Source organism: Delphinus delphis, chromosome 18 (genome assembly GCF_949987515.2).
Source record: "Delphinus delphis chromosome 18, mDelDel1.2, whole genome shotgun sequence".
Lineage (NCBI taxonomy): Eukaryota > Metazoa > Chordata > Mammalia > Artiodactyla > Delphinidae > Delphinus > Delphinus delphis.
Window position 1 is genome coordinate 30064592 of NC_082700.1, and position 21859 is coordinate 30086450.

The 21859-nt window shown below is 37.5% G+C and overlaps 1 protein-coding gene across 1 annotated transcript in view; it reads left to right on the top strand.

Moving 5' to 3' along the window:
- Window positions 1-1828: 1828 nt before the first annotated feature.
- Window positions 1829-21859, top strand: part of PCDH17 (protocadherin 17) — a 99743-nt gene continuing 79712 nt past the window's right edge. Inside the window, exon 1 of the mRNA XM_059995585.1 lies at window positions 1829-4396. Within this exon, the coding sequence (XP_059851568.1) occupies window positions 1829-4396 (2568 nt within the window). The remainder of the gene's footprint in view (window positions 4397-21859) is intronic.

Here is a 21859-nt window from a genome sequence, read left to right on the forward strand (position 1 = left end):
GGCTTTTCTTTCTGTAGAGTGAGTCAGAGAAAGCGTTAGGAAGAAGCCACAACTAATGTCTGTGAAGGGAGGATGATGAGGCGAGAGTGAACACGATTCGTTCCGCTACTTCTGACTCATCCGGCAGATCGGAACACCTGCATTTCTGGATGTGTCATTCCCGTTTGTCGAGGCGCCTCGACAACCCGAAATAGTGTGTAGACAGACCCGTGCCTAGTATCCCCTGGGCGGTAGCTACCCGGGGAGGGCTCCCCTGGCTGGACCGCCGCGGCCGCAGCTCCTCGCCCGCTGCCCTCGCTAGTCGCCCAGAGAGACTGCGAGAGCGAGACTGCAGAATGCATCACGCCAAACCTTGATGCGTTCCTTTCATCCAGCCCACTCCTCCTACTATAGAAAAAATTGAAGAAAGAAAAAAAAAAAAAGCCCACACTTTATTCGCTTCAAATATTCACCACTTTTATTCCTCTCCAAGGTTTTCTTTTCTAGATGAAGAGACCTGGGAGGCAGGGCCATTGGAAGGAGATGCTGAATAGAAAGAAAAGAGAGGCACTTGACAGCCCAGCCCTGTGAATGCAGAGACTGTTTTCCTTCTAGCGAGAGACAGGGAGAGTGTGTGTGCGAGGACTGGGAGGGTGGCTCCCCCTTCTTTTTTATTCCGCCTCTCCCTTCCCCTTCAAATCTGCACATCCAACCATGAGTTGCCTGTTGATTTCCTTTCGCCTGGGAAGAAAAGCAAACTGGAATTAAACTGCATCGAGAGAAGTCCTTGCTTGTGGGGAGAGAATGGGATGGTAGCGGCGGCTACTGGCTCAGCGTAGAGAAATTACAGAGTGTGTTCTACCAACAGAGGCGGAGATACATCTATACATTTTTTCCCCTCCCAGTAGACTCAAACCTCAAATGCTGATCAGGCTGTGGCTTTCTTGACTTGGGGAAGAGCCTTTTCCGAGGAAGAGAGGGAGGAGCCTCGTGGAGGGAGGAAACTACAAATCGGGACACTAGTTCTTTGCGCTGCATTTCCTCCCCTCCCTTTGGCTGCTCGGAAAGGAGAGAGAGAGAGAGAGGAAAAAAATATATATCCTTGGCTGGGAGATGCAGTCTGCCGCCACCGCTGCCTCAGCCAGCAATGCAAGATTAGATCTCTAAATGCAGCAAAACACCGCCTGAAAACAGACCAACCCGCGAAGCAAGCAGATAATTCACAGGGCTCCGGCTATTTTGAAGCTTCAAATATATCTGACTGTCTCTTCGTTGTTCCTCATCCCCAGCAATTTCATCACAAGAGAGGAGAAACAAGTAAGGATTTCACTTTCTGATCTGCCTAGAGACACACCTCCCCGCTCCCTCCCCCACCCGATGTGAAGAGTATTCCGGAGGCAAAAAGCTGGAGTGGATTTGCAGCGCCCTAGCGGGAGCGAGGAAAACCTACGGATTCTTTAGCTCATTATCATCCTTCCCAAACGCGATTTCCTTCTTATCGCTTGTCTCATCGCTCAAGTTTGAGTCGCCCGAAGTCCGGGCGGGAGAGACAAAGCTCCGGGCTCGCCCCCAGCTGCAGGGAGCCGCCGCCTTGCTCAGTGCCCCTGCAGCTCTGCTGCACCGCTGCTTCTCGCCCAGTGCGGATGCTGTAGATCAACAGGTTCAGGGAACTTGAGCGGAATAAAGAGAGACCGCCGGGTGCCGCAGCCCGGGAGCGGAAGGAAGGAAGGATCCATAGACTTGTGGCTTGGATCGGGGTCGCACGCTGCGCCTGGACCCCAAGCTGGCGCGCACCCATCCACTCGCCCCTCCAGTCCGGCTGCTCCTGACAGCACCCCACCGGTCTGGGATGTACCTTTCCATCTGCTGCTGTTTCCTCCTATGGGCCCCTGCCCTGACGCTCAAAAACCTGAACTACTCCGTGCCCGAGGAGCAAGGGGCCGGCACGGTGATCGGCAACATCGGCAAGGATGCTCGACTGCAGCCGGGGCTTCCGCCCGCAGAGCGAGGCGGCGGTGGCGGGCGAAGCAAGTCGGGTAGCTACCGGGTGCTGGAGAACTCGGCGCCGCACCTGCTGGACGTGGAAGCCGACAGCGGACTCCTCTACACGAAGCAGCGCATCGACCGCGAGTCCCTGTGCCGCCACAACGCCAAGTGCCAGCTGTCCCTCGAGGTGTTTGCCAACGACAAGGAGATCTGCATGATCAAGGTAGAGATCCAGGACATCAACGACAATGCTCCCTCCTTCCCGTCGGACCAGATTGAGATGGACATCTCAGAGAACGCGGCCCCCGGCACCCGCTTCCCCCTCACCAGTGCGCATGACCCCGACGCGGGCGAGAATGGGCTCCGCACCTATCTGCTTACGCGCGACGACCACGGCCTCTTCGCGCTGGACGTCAAGTCCCGCGGCGACGGCACCAAGTTCCCAGAGCTGGTTATCCAGAAGGCCCTGGACCGCGAGCAGCAGAACCACCACACGCTCGTGCTGACCGCTCTGGATGGCGGCGAGCCGCCGCGCTCGGCCACCGTGCAGATCAACGTGAAGGTGATTGACTCTAACGACAACAGCCCCGTCTTTGAGGCGCCGTCCTACCTGGTGGAGTTGCCCGAGAACGCCCCGCTGGGCACCGTGGTCATTGATCTGAATGCCACCGACGCCGACGAGGGTCCCAACGGCGAAGTGCTCTACTCTTTCAGCAGCTATGTGCCCGACCGCGTGCGGGAGCTCTTCTCCATCGACCCCAAGACCGGCCTGATCCGTGTCAAGGGCAACCTCGACTATGAGGAGAATGGGATGCTGGAGATCGACGTGCAGGCCCGAGACCTGGGTCCCAACCCCATCCCGGCCCACTGCAAGGTCACTGTCAAGCTCATCGACCGCAATGACAACGCTCCGTCCATTGGTTTTGTCTCCGTGCGCCAGGGGGCGCTGAGCGAGGCCGCTCCGCCCGGCACCGTCATCGCTCTGGTGCGGGTCACTGACCGAGACTCGGGCAAGAACGGGCAGCTGCAGTGCAGGGTCCTGGGCGGAGGAGGGGCGGGCGGCGGCGGCGGCCTGGGCGGGCCGGGCGGTTCCGTGCCCTTCAAACTTGAGGAGAACTACGACAACTTCTACACGGTGGTGACTGACCGCCCGTTGGACCGCGAGACACAGGACGAGTACAACGTGACAATCGTGGCACGGGACGGGGGCTCGCCTCCACTCAACTCCACCAAGTCGTTCGCCGTCAAGATTCTGGACGAGAATGACAACCCGCCTCGCTTCACCAAGGGGCTCTACGTGCTGCAGGTGCACGAGAACAACATCCCAGGAGAGTACCTGGGCTCGGTGCTTGCCCAGGACCCTGACCTGGGCCAAAACGGCACAGTGTCCTACTCCATCCTGCCCTCGCACATCGGCGACGTGTCCATCTACACCTATGTGTCTGTGAACCCCACCAACGGGGCCATCTACGCCCTGCGCTCCTTTAACTACGAGCAGACCAAGGCTTTTGAGTTCAAGGTGCTTGCTAAGGACTCCGGGGCGCCCGCGCACTTGGAGAGCAACGCCACTGTGAGGGTGACAGTGCTAGACGTGAATGACAATGCTCCGGTGATCGTGCTGCCAACGTTGCAGAACGACACGGCTGAACTGCAGGTGCCGCGCAACGCCGGGCTAGGCTACCTGGTGAGCACCGTACGCGCCCTTGACAGCGACTTCGGCGAGAGCGGACGCCTCACCTACGAGATCGTAGACGGTAACGACGACCACCTGTTTGAAATCGATCCATCCAGCGGCGAGATCCGCACGCTGCACCCTTTCTGGGAGGACGTGACGCCGGTGGTGGAGCTGGTAGTGAAGGTGACTGACCACGGCAAGCCCACTCTGTCGGCGGTGGCCAAGCTCATCATCCGCTCGGTGAGCGGCTCTTTGCCCGAGGGGGTTCCCCGGGTGAACGGCGAGCAGCACCACTGGGACATGTCGCTGCCGCTCATAGTGACTCTGAGCACTATCTCCATCATCCTCCTAGCGGCCATGATCACTATCGCCGTCAAGTGCAAGCGCGAGAACAAGGAGATCCGCACTTACAACTGCCGCATCGCAGAGTACAGCCACCCGCAGCTGGGCGGGGGCAAGGGAAAGAAAAAGAAGATCAACAAAAATGATATCATGCTGGTACAGAGCGAGGTGGAAGAGAGGAATGCCATGAACGTCATGAACGTGGTGAGCAGCCCCTCCCTGGCTACCTCCCCCATGTACTTCGACTACCAGACCCGCCTGCCCCTCAGCTCGCCCCGGTCGGAGGTGATGTATCTCAAACCGTCCTCCAACAACCTGACTGTCCCTCAGGGACACGCGGGCTGCCACACCAGCTTCACCGGACAAGGGACTAATGCGAGCGAGACCCCGGCCACTCGGATGTCCATAATTCAGGTAGGAGACTCTTAGCATAACTGGGACTTTACATTTTGCTGGGTTTGGAGCTGTCCTGAAACCTTTGGAACAGGACTAGCCACACTGCTAGTAGCAGTGAGCAGGGAACTTTTTTAAATGAAAAAGATTTACACTTTTGCCACTGCGTGTACAACATATTCTATACATAACTCCTCCCATGTAAATAGTCAAGAATCTACAAGATGTAAATGTCTTATTTTTGCATTTTTAAAGTTTATTTTTATAGGTGTTAAAATGTTACCAGGGTTCACTATTTAATAGTTTATTTTACTTTATTTGTTGGTCTACATTTCTCTCCACAACAGAGGATTACTAGAGAGAGAAAAAAATTGTTTCAGTTAATTGACTTTAATATTTTTATTTCATTAAAAAAATCTGATGGCAAAAGACAGAAATGTATACCCCAATATTAAGAAGTAAATTACCTGAAGCACAACATAGCAACCGGTCAGAATTCCAGAGCCTGAATCAATTTGATATAAGGTTTCACTCCCCACTCCCGGAAAAATATCAGTTTTTATATTTAAAAAGTGTTTTATATTTAAAAGTGCTCATGAATCTCATTTATTCTTCAGCTGAAACTGTAGCACAATGCATTAGTGTAGCTTAAGGGTTGGAACTGTGAATTATGCTCTGAAGATCTTTCAAAAGTTTGAAAAAATATAGGCTCTGGATAATGACTAGTATCTATCTATGAAAAGTTTATATTTATTTTGTGCTCTGATTTTTTTCCTGGTCTTCTTCCTTGGAGTCATTGAGGGATGAACAGAGTACACTAGAGGGGTGTACTCACTCTGTGCTGTTGAAAACAGGAGGCAAAGCTGCACTAAAGACACTGGTGCCAAAAAGAATTCAAGGTTGCATTTAGTTTGCATACTGAGTATTTTCAGTATATCTAGGTGATATTTAATATATATTAGATAGTATAATTTAAGGTTATTGGTATATGAAAAAAACTGACCCAGCATGGACACTAGACTCTAACAACAGCAGGTGACTATACTGTGTCTAGTTACTACCTAGTTTCTTTTCTCCACATACTGAGTTGTGTTATGAAAAAACCTTAATTCTTGCTTATTATGAATGCATGTTGCTACAAATTACTCTGGATGAACAATACTTGAAATACAAAATTGAGTTTAACTAAAAGTGACATTTTGGGAGGAAGATTAGTCTGGGACAAATGAAAATAATTTGTTCACAGTTTTGTGCTTTGAAAAAGCAAATACTGTTTTTATTATTAAAACAGAGTAGTACAATTTCATAATCTTATACTTTTTAACATAAGTGTAACGAATACTAAAACTCAGCAGAACATTTTCTTATAATAGGGTAACGTCCTCGTAAAACAGACTTGTACTTGACGCTACCGAATACTAGAATATCCACTGTAGTATTAAATCACACCTTTTACAGTGTTTACTACATACCAGTAATCATGAATTTTTGGAGATCTATATAAAACTGAACAAGATATTCCTCCCATAAAAACTGTAGTTTCTATGAAAGTCTATGAGTGTGTAAAACTGGTATTTATGATAATTTCTTTAGAGGGATATATGTTAAATATATATATAGATCTTTTGCAGTCATTTTATAAATACACATTTGTTATATACCTTTTTTATATTTTTACCATTGACAGTTAAAAAGATATCACAGAGGGTTAATGCTTAATTTTTCACTTCAAGTACTATGAGTTGAATTCTTATTTAGGGTCCAGTAAAAATGAAGTTTGTGCAGTAGAATTCTCAGCAAGCCTGAATCCTGGTCAGATTAGTGAGGAACAATGTTGGATAGAAGTATCCAGGAGGTTTTGAGGGACAGGGGTCCCTATACAGTGTTTACACCTTACTGTTCTTGAAGCTGGTCATTGCCCAAGGGATGGATGATGATGATTCCTCTCATTAGCAGTAAAACTTGAGCCAAAGCAAATCTCTCTCTCTCTCTCTCTCTCTCTCACACACACACACACACACACACAAAGGGAGAGAGAGAGTTTAAACAGCAAACAAAGGAGACAAACTTCCTTGCTATTCCCTTTCTTCTGGAATCTTAATTCATGCCATAAAGACACAGAAAATGTTTAAGTTCTTGAATTTGTTTCCATAGTGGCTCAGTTGCCCATATTGCTTCTGCCCTGGAAATATCCTCAATATAAAATGTTAAAACAGGCTCTTTTTTTTTTTCTATTGAATTTTTGTTGTCCTATGAGGGATGCCTTTTAAATTCCTAGTATGTTAATTTCCTTTTAAATGTGTCAGGTTTTTCTCAGTGCCTATTATGGAGAAAAGAGTAAGCTGACTACAGTGACCTTGCTGTCCTTCTTTTTTTTTAAACTAGTGTGCTGCACTTTGTGCTGACGTGACATGCCCAAATTAAAGTGTTCAGGTGTCCCATATTCTTGTTTCAAGTGCATTTATTAGCGTGTGTTTATTTAACACAGCCTGCTGAGGAAACACACTATTAATCTCATGTATATTTCTGAAGGAAGAATTTTAATTCACAGTGCAACTGGGCTGGCAGCTACTAGGTCTGGTTTATCTTTATTTTCCAGCATCTTGGGTGCTGTTTAGAATATTCCCAGAGTATTTCTATTGATGGAATGAAAATAATATCATAATTGTTTTGAGATAGAATGGTAAAGAGTGGTGATATGAAACAGGAACTTTAGGACTTAAAAGAAAAAGACTCATGTTACAGCTCAAGTTCAAATTTCTCAAAAGATTTTGTGTGGATCGCAGGGTCTAAAATTTTAAGATTAAGATATATAGGTTTGGGAGCATAAGAGTATTTTTATTGAAAATGGATACAGAACAGTCATGTAAACTGGTGTAGAAACAGTGGTTCAGGAGAAAGTATTTTATGGCAGATTTTCTTCAAGTTTCTCAGTCCAAGTAAAGTCAGTCTATGAACTGTTTAATCACTATTGAAGAGTGATTAAAATATCCTCAGTGGTGTGAATCATAATATAACATTGTTATAATGAGATATTTTATTTATTTTAAAGCTACAAAAGTGATTTGTGAAAAATAGGAACATAGATTTTGTGATAGGTAAGGCAAACATATTATTAAGCAAATTTATAAAAGCACTCTTCATAGGAGCAATTTCCATGTGAATTATTTCATAGGTTAATATGAGAATCTGAAATCAAGTAGAGGTCATTACTAATTGTCACGAGTAACTGCTAATCGTGGTTTATCAAGAATTATTTGTCCTGGGGTAACTTTTCAACAGGTGTTTTCAATGAAGGTCATGCTGCGAAGAGGGAGGAGGCTGGGGACTTCTCACTGGTGGGAGAAATTTCCAGTTTTGTTGGAACATCTGTATTTTCAGAATTTTTTTTGGTAGCAAGTAAAATGTAGTAATTTTAATATGCTGTCATAGAAGAAAATATATTGAGCCAGCAGAATAAGATCTATTGAAATACATTTTTAAAAGGTATACATTCTTACACAGTGTTTTACAGTTCAGTTTTAAAAGATTCACATTTCGGTTGACTTTAGATTTTTTATGCTGGAAGAGGAAATCCTTTTGATATAACTGGACGGCCTTTTCAATAAAAGCAAATTAAACACTTATAATCAATACAGATATATAAAAATGAGATTGAGGAATAGAGGGCTAAAGTATCATAGTGTAGACAATAAACTCAGTATTTTAGAATGAAAGGGTGAAAGAAAAAGTCTTTCCTAGCAACATTAACCATTGTCTGCCTTGTTACTACTTCTCTAATACAAGAGATTCTTGGCTTGAGACTCAGATGAGTTTTCAAGTCCATGATGTTCAAAAATTCATACTCTAGTATGTTAGTGATTTCAGTAACAAGCACAAAGTGTGTGAACAATTTTTTCATTTACGATTTTAAAGAGTTTTTACAGTGTTATTCCAATATGGCACAGTTTGATCAATTACATGCATTTATTTCCATAAACTTGATATACTTCTCTATTTCTAGGGGTTTGGTGGGCTGAGAAGGAAGGAGATATCCCTTTCTTACTGCATGCCTCTAGTACTATCTTGTCCACTTTTCTTTTTTTTTTAAAGTTTTTTAAAAGATAGGATTAATTTCTACTTCAAATTAACATGAGTACACAATCATAAAACATATATTTCTGTTTTACCATATATTAAAAGTAGCACAAATAAAGTGGAAGCAAGTTTAACTAAAAAGATAATGATTAAAGTGGTTTGAGTTTCTTTGGAGAAGAGTTTAAAATCCAAATTATTATAATCATTCTTAATATATTATTTTTATTCTTAGTTTTGTGTGCACCCATGAAAATCTCAGCTTCAACGTAAATCTCTCTACATTTCTCTATTTTATAATAATATGAAAACACAAAACACATAACTTTTTTACTATATGAATTAGAAACCTGAGAATCTCATTTTTAATATTAGTTGATCTAACTACTCATGAGGTATTAACTTCTTTACCGATTAGTTTTTAGTTTTCAATACAATTCTCAAAATATTAGCTAGGTAGTACTTCATCATCCTTACAGTCTTATCCTTACATTCTTATCAGTCTTTTAAAAATGTAAGAGTAAGAAGATTTTTAATTTTACTTAAAGTCTTTTAGTGAGTTCTATAATTTTACTTGAATTCTATGACTGAATTTTATAATATCAATAAATATTGTCATATAGAAATCTGCACGGATGACTTTGAAATTTTATTCTTGGCCTCATCACGTTATTTAAGGCTGTGTGCGATCATGAAAAATATCAGATCATAGAAAAGTATGCCCTAAAATTCCTATCTCAACTTCTTGAACATATTTTCTGGTCAAGAAAAAAATTGTACATGTTCTAAAACATTACCTATTGCCTATAACTATATTGATCAAGCCACACCCAAAAAATAAAATAAAAACATATTTTCTAGAAACTTTTCTTTATAAAGTTGATATTATAATGCATATTATTCACTGTTTTATGGTACACAGATACACATTTATATATGAGGCTAAAATAAATGAATTATTCTTAAAAGAATCCCAAATATCATCCCCTAAAGGACTAAGAAATATACATATCTTAAAAGAAAAACTCCTTAAAAATCTCCAGATAAATATTTAATATTGTTGAAAAATACAGTGTTTATACTTTATCGTGTTTCACTACCATTGTCAGGTTTCAAATTTTATAGTTGTTGCTGCTTGTGTAATATAATGCAGTAAAAATATATCTATAAAAGATGTAAATTAAGAAAATATTTTTAAAAATTTAAGAATAATAAAGGTTTACATGCATTTACTGCAGTGAAGGTCATCTCTGCCCATATTTATGAAAATGTGAGGAATCAAACTTCCTGGCAAAATTAACATATGTGTATATGTATATATATGCCTTTATATTTTCAGTATAATGTACATAAATACTCAAGCACAAATATTAGCCCATTTTTATACTTTTTTAGTTCAAAGGTAGTTCTCCTCTTATTAAGGATGAACTCAAACCTTTATTTTTCTTTGAAAATATTTTAAAACTTGATGACTCACTGTTTTAAAACTTCAAACATTTTGAAGTTCCTTAAAGTAGAGCTAGTTATTCCAGAGCAATTAAGGAACACCTGGTCTTCAGTGAACAATAGGTTGGAGTTTAGGTAGATTGAGAGAAAAAAAAATTCATGCAAGTTTCTGATTCTTTGGTGAGGATGGTGGGATGGCTGGAGGAACTGTGAGAATATATGCTGGGAGTCTGATGATGAAACAACAGGACGAAGGTGAAGCCACTAGAACTGGGTTCATGCCAGTCGGGAAGTGAAGCTTAACACCCCTATGCTGAGAAGTCTTGCAATACACTCAATTCTTACAGATGCACCTGCTAATTATGATATTAGTCATTGCTCCAGAATGTGTTCCCTTCAGTGATGCTTCTGTTTAATAAATCCCACAGGGCATTATCTTAAAGCCATATTTTAGTAAAGCCATTAGGGAATTTTTTTTTTCTATTGAATTCCTTCAATCAATGACTCTATATTTGTTAGAGAATAGCGTCAAGGTAATTTTGCCTATCAATTTGAAGATAGTGTGACTTCTGCCACCCACCTACAAAACACTTTTAAATCTTCATCAGACCTACACTAATTTATTGTCAACCAGTTTAGAAGAGGAGACGCTGACAAGAATTCCCTTCAGTGGCACACAGTATTTTACAGTTAGTCATAGCTTTCACCAGTAGCTTTGATGGTGATATATTGCTATCCTTTGGTCTACTGAAATAAAGAATCTATAATAAAGGAGTCCTTAATGACATCAACATTCTGTACCATGACTAAGCAGAAGTCTGCTCTCACCTCCTTGCTACTGCAGAAGTATAAATTCAATATTTTTAAGGTAAAGCAAAAAAAAAAAAGTAACAAAATACAAATGCAAAGTTGTGGCATTGTAGGTGGCATTTTTCACTTGTGTGCCCCATGGTTTCCCAGTGATAGACTGTAAAATTGGTTTCAGACAGTGTTTGAGAAAATCTATTGATATACATGTGACACACTTCTATTTGTTCTGGATATTCTGATTACTGGTATTCGGAGGCTCTGCCCTGGATATATTCCAGGGAGCTTTATTGTATTGAAATGACTCTTACAGTTCATTGAGCATCTAGCATAAATGTACTAAATATGATTGGCACGTTTGCGTATATTTATTCAAAAAATAAGGCAGTTAAACAGCATAATTATGGGAAAATGAATCATAACAATAAAAGACCATTTAAGTTAACAAGCTTTGTGATCAAAGGATAAATACAGGTTGGATAAATTAGACTTTAGATGTAACTAATCTACATAAATAGACTTTGGTCTGATTAGGGGAAAGGAATATATTAAAATAATTTAATGGTATTAGAAATGCATTTTATTTCAGACATTATGAAATATTTAAAAACGAGTTATTTTCTTTATGTTTCTATTTGATGAAATGGTCATGAACCATATTTGTGTTGAATGAAAAATGGGCAAAGTAAAGATGACTATTATCTTGTAAGCTTCTGTTTGGTAGAATATACCCTGTCTGAACAATATTTATTGTCTTTTAGACTTTTAATGTTTTTGATTGATTTTTAATTAGTGGCACACATTAAAGGGACCATTTAAAGGACAGTTTCTTGTTTACTTCCTTTATCAGCTAAAAGCAACCTTTGTAAAATATGAAAGTGTGAGCATTAAAAGTCTATTTCAAGTTGTCAAAGCTATATATTCATAATTGTTTTGTAGGTATATACTGTTTTTAAGAAACACTAGATACATGTTTGTAAATTATATTAATACTTAATGTAGGCAATGACTTTATGTTCTCAAACTTTCTAATGCTATTTTGATGGCATATATATGTTTAAATAACAGATTTAACTTAGGTGACTCAACTAATTTCTTTCCAACAACTGTGGTGCTTAGATATGTTTTCTTCAGCTTCATTTAGTGGTAACTTTTTAAAAATGTAATTTAAGCATAAGTCATCAATTGGTATACTTCTTTACAATATTTCTACCTGAATCCTTAATAATCATTGCTAAGCAATGATTGGGTTGGACTTATACCCAGAATTTTTATGCCCTCCAATTCAATAAAACTCAAATTGAAATATACACATATATCCTAAATTTTGATATCTTTCTTTTATAAAGCAGAAACACAAGTATTTTATTGTAGGGAGACATGTTCACAGGGTCAAAATTTATTTTTTTATTTTTATAATCCAATTTTAGACAATGTCTTAGAAAAATTCTTAAATTTTTATTTATTTGCAGTACGAACACTTGTATCAGTTTTGAAACCTAAAATTATAGTTTTCACTCTTAAGATATATTAATTCCTTTTCTCTTCACAGACCCCAATTTAAATACCTTTGCTGAAAGCTCTTCATTTCATTTACCACAGAATATTTTACCAGAATATACTGAGATTATTTTAGGACTGCATATTTGGTAGACTTTTGCTATTTTTCCACAACACCAGAGCAATTGCATATACAGAGCTGATACTTATAAAGGCAGTTCACCTATAATTACCATGAGAAGGATTATCTAACCACAGTGTAAAGTGATCAAAATGCACTTTTACTGATGTCCCCATTTCAGTAGATGAGGTAACAGTAAGAAGTTAGAATGCTTGAGAAATAATATGTTTAAAATCTTAGCAAAACTTACTAAGAAAAAATGTTATCCTTTAGTACTTGGAAAAACAGGACTTAACTTTAAAAGGGGATATTTTCCATTTCAAACTTGATAATTGCTTAGTGATACATCTTTATATAAATATGAGGCATAAAATTTTCTGAAATTTTGAAATTTGAAAAATAATTAGCTTTGATTTCAATAGTTCTATCAGCAAAACCCCAAAAGATTATCTAAATATTGGTGAATTCTATTACTGTGTCTTCTTGAGGCACAAAATTCTCTCTATTTTGCTTTAGCAGTTTTGCATCTATTTAAAAATAGTTTATCCAAAATTAACTTATTGAATTAAGAATGTGAATAAGAGGAGTTATAAGTCATGCAAAATGAAAGAGAAATCAGCCATCTATCATTACTAACATTCCCATTAAGACAGAATTAAAGATTATATGCAAACTTGCCTTCACATAGTTTGAAGGCAAGACACTTGATTTATTTATTTTTATTATTATTTTAGCTTTTCATGACCTTGTGTAACATTAATGAATTGCTTTTTCTTTTTATTTTAAGCCAACTCTTACTCTCTTATTTTAATCTTCATTGATTAAATCAGAAATTTCTGATTAATGAGAAATTTTGGAGGTACAGTTGACTCTTACTTGGCATGGTATATGCGTGGAATGCATTTGTAATTTTAGGAACTATGAAAATATTTTGGTGCTAATGCATGAACCTAAATGTAGATAAAGACAGGATGACTGAGAGCAGATATTGTATGAAAAATAGGAAATACTTTAATACAACACATATATTGAAAAAATAGTTTATAACCTTGCACTTTTAGTGTTGGCAGATGCACGGATAGTAATTATTAGCTAAATTTCGAGATCCTGAACTTCTAGGAAAGCTACTATTTATTCCTAGATAATAATAAGGCAGGAAATAAGAGAACTATCCTACTAAACAAATCTCACTCACAGGCAAGATAAGGGTTATTGACAAAAGCCTACTCTGCAGTGTGGCCCTGATATCAGGTGTGCCAGTACCAACAAATGAAGCAAAATGACTAAGTTGGGAGAAACTAAATGACAGGAAATACATTTAAGGAGACATTTTTTTTCCTGATTTTGAGCAATAGACTTTCCATGATTTCTTTTTTTTATAATTAAGGCAATTACATATTTATTTGGGTTAGAATGCATGCCTGGTTCCCTATCTCAAAACGCTATTTGTTACCACCTGTGGCTATTTCTATTTAAAAAAAGAAACATAATTACTATGAGTCTCAGCAGTCTTAGAGTAAATTTTTGCAATTACAATGCTTCCCTTGGGCAGATGTGTGAAAATGGCAGATTAATTCCTGCCAGGATCTTTCTGTTCCTTGTGCATTTTTAGGTTTGGTGTTGCCTGCTTATTAGAGTGGCTCTGTTTGCTCTGGTTAAAGGTTATGTCAGTGTTTCCATAGTAAATCTCTAGAAATGAAGATCCACAAGTCAGCCATTAAATTTTGCCTTAGGTGAAAAGTTGACATGTAACTTCTCAGCAAAGGAGTAGATAATATTTTCCATCGCACTCCTCTGTTGTCTGGTTAAGTTTGAAATAAATGGTAGTAGGACCATTTGGCAGTGTTGAGAAAGCAGGACTTAGACTAGCAGGCAAAAAGAAAAGTGCACTCTTTTGAACTATAAAATAATATCTAGTCAACAGAAGTGGATGGAAGTATTTTAATTCTGTGCTTGATCCTAAAGTTACTTAATGCATAAGAATTTTAAAGAGCCACAATAAAAATATTGAGGCTGGATAGCTAACGAGATTTAACATTCTATCAATTTCCATTCATTCCTTCTTTTGATTGTGATATGTTAACTCTATTCTTTTTTTTTTTCTTTTTAATTGGGGTATAGTTGCTTTATAATGCTGTGTTAGTTTCTGCTGTACAACAAAGTGAATCAGCTATATGTATATATATATATATCCCCTCCCTCTTGAACCTCCCTCCCCCCACCATCCCAACCATCTAGGTCACCACAGAGCACCAGCCTGAGCTCCCTGCGCTATACAGCAGGTTCCCACTAGCTATCTATTTTACACGTGGTAGTGTATATATATCAATCCCAATCTCCCAATTCATTCCACCCTCCCTTCCCCCTGCTGTGCCCACACGTCCGTTCTCTATGTCTGCGTCCCTATTCTTAATAAAGATCTAATTGATCTACACACAAAATAATGTTATTAAGTCTGAACAGTTTTAAACCTCTGGGTCAGTGTTGTAACTCTTTATTAGTAAAGTTAATTTGTCACAAAGCAGTCTAGATAGGAGAATGCTTGAGGACAGTGACCACATCCACCTTGCTTGTCCTTATAGTTGAGAGAACCTAGCATGGTTTCTATTGCATAGTGGGCACTTAAAATATGAATTATTTGTAATGTCTTGTGATCACTGATCAGATATGAGCAGGAGCTTGGATTCAGAATTAGAAATTACTAAGGTCAAACCTAAGATATTACATACAGAAACATGATGAAATAAGGATCTGTTGCTAAATAATCTATTTGAAGGTGGCCTATTTGATAATTTTTATTTAATAGTTGTTACCTTTTTAATAACTACAATGAAAATTCCTATACAGTTCTATTGATAATATTACCAATTCATGGAAAAAAACCAGGTGATCAAGGTTCACAATTATGAGCATCAATCTTTTCAGAATGTGTTTATATTTATGCGTGTGTATGTTAATCCATATATATATCCATAAATGTATTTACATTGTATCAAGAGAAATAGTGTTGGTAAGAGAGTATCTTTCATCTTTTGTTCTGTTCCTTGGTATGGTTAATAAAATATTGAAACTATGCAATTCAGGTGTTATATTAAGGCTTTGAAAATCACACAGCTCTAGTAAATTAAGAAACTAATGTGATCCTTTTTTCTATGTTTTAATTAATTTTAAGATAATTATATTTATAGAGACCATAAAATATACACTTATTTTCTATATGAAATTTTAATGAAATTATAGATAAACTGTAAATAGTAATTTTGATTACATTTATTTGTATTTGTTGACAAATACATTTATTTGTATTTCTTATGATTTAATCACTTTGGTACCAGCAATTTGCCATTTGATGACGGGAAAAGAAAATCACCATGGGCAGTTATCAAATGTATGTAATAATACAAACTCAACTTACAAAACTTTTCTTGAAATTTCAGAATCTATCTTGCGTAGGTAATGTGAAATTTCAGTGCACATTTTGGGGAAACATAAACTACATGTTCATGTAAACAGTATTTTCCCATTTCAGTATTGTTATTTAAAATACATCCACAACCTGCAAAGTTGTTCAATCCATAATCATTAATTCAAGAATAAGTAATGAAATAATTTAAAGAGCACTTAACTGAAATACTTTACTACTTTTAAGCTACCGTAGGACTTAATTACTATTTATCTGAATTTTAAATTTTGATAGCAAAATTCAAGTCAAACAATAAGGAGGCTTGGTAGAATAAAGGCTTCAAGCAGAACGAGCTTTCAAACCATATTCAAAATTTAATTATCCTCATTTGCCAGAATAGCTGAGATTCAAAATGATGGGGAAAAAAAAACAATAAAAGGAGCATAGAAATATAAATTTAAGAAGTTTAGGATTCATTGTCAATTACCATTTATAAAGAAGAGAAGGACTTTTGGAAAGCTTAAACTAATAGTGTCAAATATTATGTAACATTAGCCTACAAATAACAAGTTCTCAATGGAGACATATATATCCACAATTATCTAGACATTATAGTTCAAGTCTATCTGTAAATTCACCCTGGAATATTTGGCATTTTGGGGAAAGAAGGCCCATCAGCAGTCAGAGCTGCTCTCTCCAGAAGGAAAACCAGGGTGGGTCTTGGTTTCCTGGCACTACAAGAGGCCTGTGTATCTGGGGAAGATATTCTTTTACACATAGTGGATCAGAAGCTGGACCTGTAATGCTTCATAATCTGTCTGAATTTTAATTCTTTCTCAGAATGTGCTTGTTCTTGAACTATCATACATGTGTTTTTTTTTTTTTTTTTTTTTTTTTTTTTTTTTTTTTTTTAGAAAAAGAATACAGCTGAGAAATCTTCTGGAAAGGTGGCTTCCAGATAATGTTGGTAGAATGTGAATGTTTCGCAAATATACTAGTTTTCATGAGTTTAGTTTTCACATAAAACCGTATAATCTACACACATGTATCATCTGCTTAAATTTTTCAAAAGTTGTTTATATAACTGAAAAGTATCATCAAAACACATAATTTGAGTGAAGCAAATGGAAAGGAATTATTGTTTTGTCTTATACTGACCTGTTCTAATTCTTTTCTTCCTATCTTTGCCGTCTGGTCTCTTTTCTGTGATATCCATTCAGAAAATTTATTTTTACAGGGATACCTTAAGAATGTTGCACATTAGTATATAGCTTAAATATTTTAAAAGAATGTAGATATATAGGTTGATGAGACCATGGTGGTATTTATCACCAGATTAATATTTAACTATAGAGTTTTCCCTCAGTATTTGTGAGGAATATGTTCTAGGACCTCCGTGGATTCCAAAATCCAAAGATGCTCAAGTCCCTTATGTAAAATGGCATAGTATTTGCATATAACCTACACACATCCTCACATATACTTTAAATTATCTCTAGGTTACTCACAATACCAAATGCAATGTACATGCTATGTAAATAGTTCTAAATACAATGTAAATGCTAGTTAAATAGTTGCCAGCTTGCAGCAAATTAAAGTTTTGCTTTTTGGAACTTTCTGGATTTTTTTTTCCCCAAATACTTTCTGTCTGAGATTGGTTGAATCTGAGAATGTGTAACCTGAGGATATGGAGAGCTTGACTACATATACATTTGGACTTGAGATTATATAGTTATTTTACATAGTGGAGCTATATGGGGTGGGTTGGATTTCAGATGGGTTGGATTGATAGTATTATGTTTAACAATATTAAAATGCATTTAATAGACAAGACACATATTTATTTAGTTAAAACTAAAAAGCTTCTTGGATTTCCCTTAATCTAGACTTGAGTATATATTTTAAGAAGTAAATTATTGATGTTCTTTTTTGTGTAAAAAACAATAAAATAAACCTCTCCACATGACTCCCTCTTTTTGTTCTTCAGGCAAGAGTGTTCGCTATTGAGATAGAGTAGAGAAAGAATCCTCCATCTGCCACTCCCGAAAATAGAATGCTTAGTTTTTTACCTCTGGATAAATCTTCTTCATATATTTATGCCTATGCAGGTCAGAGAAATAGACTAACATATCAGTTCATAACATAAGGAAGGTAAATTTATAGTTAAACTTCGTCAACAAATTCATTAAAATTATTTTCATTTGAAATTTTCCATTAAGCCTCAGTGAACTTCAGCTTTATTTAAATACTCATTGTTTAACTAGAGAAATTAAATCTCCGAGGACACATCTGTTTTTTAATGATATTATAGTTTGGGTTTTTTTGGTGAAAGCGTGGGATGGTGATGGAAAGGCACTAGGGATCGGAGAAGGAAAGGAGCTCTAATTCAATATCCCCAGGTAATATGATATAAATAATTGGAAAAAGGAGATATTATTTCAGTTGGTTAATTGTAATAAACCTATCTTATTAGAGCATTAAGGTAGAATCAACATGTTGGGAAACAGATAAAAGGTGCATGAAAGCATTTAAAATTCAATCATTATGTTTTATTGCACCTATCTGCTCCCAGGAAATGTAATTGGAAATTTGATTCATTGACCTTTAGTTGCCATTTTGGATCACAGTTCCAAAGCCTAATGTTTTCAAGTTGGACATTTGAAGTTAATTTGATAGAACCATATTCAATACATTTTTAACCCAATTATCTTTTTGAACAAAATTTCAAAAAATAAAATCAGGCTTAATGGGCTGGTGTGTATTTGACAAAGCATCAGCACAGTTATTTAATCCTGAATCTGGTTAAAGCAACTAATGTTCAACTTAAGGTTTCTATTAACTAGAAGGACTGGGAAACTTTTTACTGTTGTTTTATTCACAAACTCCTGCTTCTCATTAATTATTTTCTGGATCTATATTACACTACATTTATAGTTACAACATCCAATTACACTAAAATTACTTACCATGACATAAGAAAAAAGCAGTATTTAGTATTACAGGTGATTATCCTTAATTTCAAAAATTTGGGCACTTCCCAACCCCTTTCACCAACATAAGTATGATACCACAGGACCCTCCTAAAATATTTATGTCTTCACTCAGAAGGGTGATATATGACAAAATTATATGCCTAACAGGAGAAATACATTATGTAAATTGATCATGATTTCTTGTCAGCGTTTGTGTACTTCTCTGCTCACTGAAGTCCATGTAACTTGGAAAAGAATCATGATTAGATGGGTGTTTCTTCAGCCTATGAGATCAGATTTCTGAAATGTTTATATAGTGATGAGCCAGATGTACACAGCTTAACCTTATAATCCCATTTCACAGCTTTTCCAAATACTTGGAAACTTGTTAAGTATGAAATTGATTATTTTGGCAGCATAATTCCATTAATAGGATTCAGATCTTCCTTATTTACAATCCAACGCTGTTAAAATAATCTAGTATGTTAAATTGACATGGAAACTGAAAAAAGAATCCATTTAAGGGCTCATTGACAGGGCAACTTTTCTCTAAAGCTTTTTAATTTTTTTTTTATTGACCATAATATTAGAACACACATGGTGCAGGTGAATGATGTAAAAGTTTTAGATACTATGCTACCACCACTTTGGTGTGAAGCAATTAGTACTCGGATTTCTCATAATTCTATCGTAATCTTGATAAGCCATATAAGACCATGGATCTGCCCTTTACAAATATTCCTTTCAGCATTATCTCAGTTGCAAGGCCTTGCATGTCATTTGACATGTGTACGTATTTTAAATGCACTCATCCTTTTTTTTTAATGAATAGAGGCAATACAGAATAATTTAATAATGTGTCATGATTTTCATTATGCTTATTTATAGGTTCTGCAGTAATAGATGGAGAGCTTATTGTTATGCTTTCAGTTTGAGCTATTTATGCACCATGCTACTAGGTGCACCATTTCATATTTTTGATGTTCTGTCCTCTCAAGAAAAAGGGTATCAGGATCCGTAAATCAAATTAGACTGGGAAGAGTTTCATACTTTGTCTTTTTTATATTAAGTTCATAGTTTTATAAACTACCTGACTCTGCTTGAATAAACTCATGCTCCTTCAGAGAAAGGAAAAAACTATTTTTCAAACTATATATTACAACCTGATCCTCTGTTTTGTAAAGAAGGAAAAAGAAAACAAACAATCAGTGACGAGAAAAATTCTTCTTTTTTGGGAGAATTATCTACTTTGTGTTTTATATTTACACAAAAATGTGTCTAATGGACCCAAAATAAGGAGACATAATATTCTTAACATCTCTAATCATTGGGGAAAGGCAAATCAAAACCACAGTGAGGGGGCTTCCCTGGTGGCGCAGTGGTTGAGAGTCCGCCTGCCGATGCAGGGGACACGGGTTCGTGCCCCAGTCCGGCAGGGTCCCACATGCCGCGCAGCGGCTGGGCCCATGAGCCATGGCCGCTGAGCCTGCGCGTCTGGAGCCTGTGCTCCGCAACGGGAGAAGCCACAACAGTGAGAGGCCCGCATACCGCAAAAAAAACACAAAACACAGTGAGATATTACCTCGCACCCGTCAGAATGGCTACAATCAAAAAGAACACAAATAACACATGTTGGCAAGAATGTGGGGAAAAGGGTACCCTTGTACACTGTTAATGGGAGTGTAAATTGTTGGAGCCACTGTGAAAAGCAGTATGGAGGCTCTATGACCCAGCAATTCCACTCCTGGGTATATATCTGGAAAAAAAAACAAAAACACTAATTTGAAAAGATATATGCACCCTAGTGTTAATAGCAGCATTATTTAAAATTGCCAAGATATGGAAGCAACCTAAGTGTTCATTAACAGATGAGTGGATAAAGATGTGTTTTATATATATATATAGACACACACACATACAGTGGAATACCACTCAGCCATAAAAAAAATGAAATTTTGCCATTTGCAGCCACATGGATGGACTTGGAAGGCATTGCACATATGCTAAGTGAAATAAGTCAGAGAAAGATAAATACTGTATGATGTCACTTATATGTGGAATCTAAAAAATATAACAAACTAGTGAATATAACAAAAACGAAGCAGACTCAGATACAGAGAACAAACTAGTGGTTACCAGGGGGTGGGTGGGGGCAGGATAAAGGTGGGAGTACAATCTATTGGCTGTAAATAGGCTCAAGAATGTATTGTACAACATGGGGAATATGGTCAATATTTTGTAGTAACTGTAAATGGAAAGTGACCTTTAAAAATTGTATTAAAAAAAAAAAAACAGAAAAACCTTACAGGTCTAAAAATAATCAAAAGGACTTGGAAAAAAAAGAAAGAAAATCACTGTTTCTACCAGGAGAGGCACCTAACCATTCTTCATGGCCAAAGATACTGAAAATTAATTTTCATATTAATTGGCACAAGTCTGAAAACAGGTATTCTGAAAAGCTAAGGAACTTGTATTTGTCAAGGTAAACCAGAGAATATTTGTCCAGAAAACCTGGCATACCCAGAAATTATTCAGATAATGACATTAAATTTGTAAGAATAATTATACATTTTAATAAAATACTCATGCAAATCCCTACCAAAAAACCCACATAGAATTAGGTAACCACTAAAGAAGAGCTCTTCAAGGACAATTGATATGTAAATATGTATTGAAAAATAAGATTTTTGGAACCTTATTTTTTGTGTGTGACATATTTCAAAGATGAAGTTGCTCCACTGAGACTGTGCCTCAAGACCTGTGTGGTCATTGCTGGTCTAGTGTCTTTTGGATTTCAACTACTGTACTATCAAACTGGGAATTTATAGTCAGCCTCCAGGGATGAATTGGCTACATTTGACCACAGGGCCAGTTATTCCCTTCCTGCTTGATTTTAAGCAAGTTAACAGTTTTCTTAGAAGAAGATACTTTACTCTTGGGAAAAACAGTTATATACAAAAGCCTGATATGCAAAAATTGTTTTATTCATTAAAATAATTTCAAGTTATTTTCCAGTATATGTGACTTTGAGTTTCTCTTTTCATTTTTTTTATACTGACTATATTTTTTCCCTAATTTTAAGAGGAATTCTTACTTATTGCAAAAATTCCACTAAAAAAGCCATACCTAAAACAGTGTCCAGTATATAGTTAGAACTCATT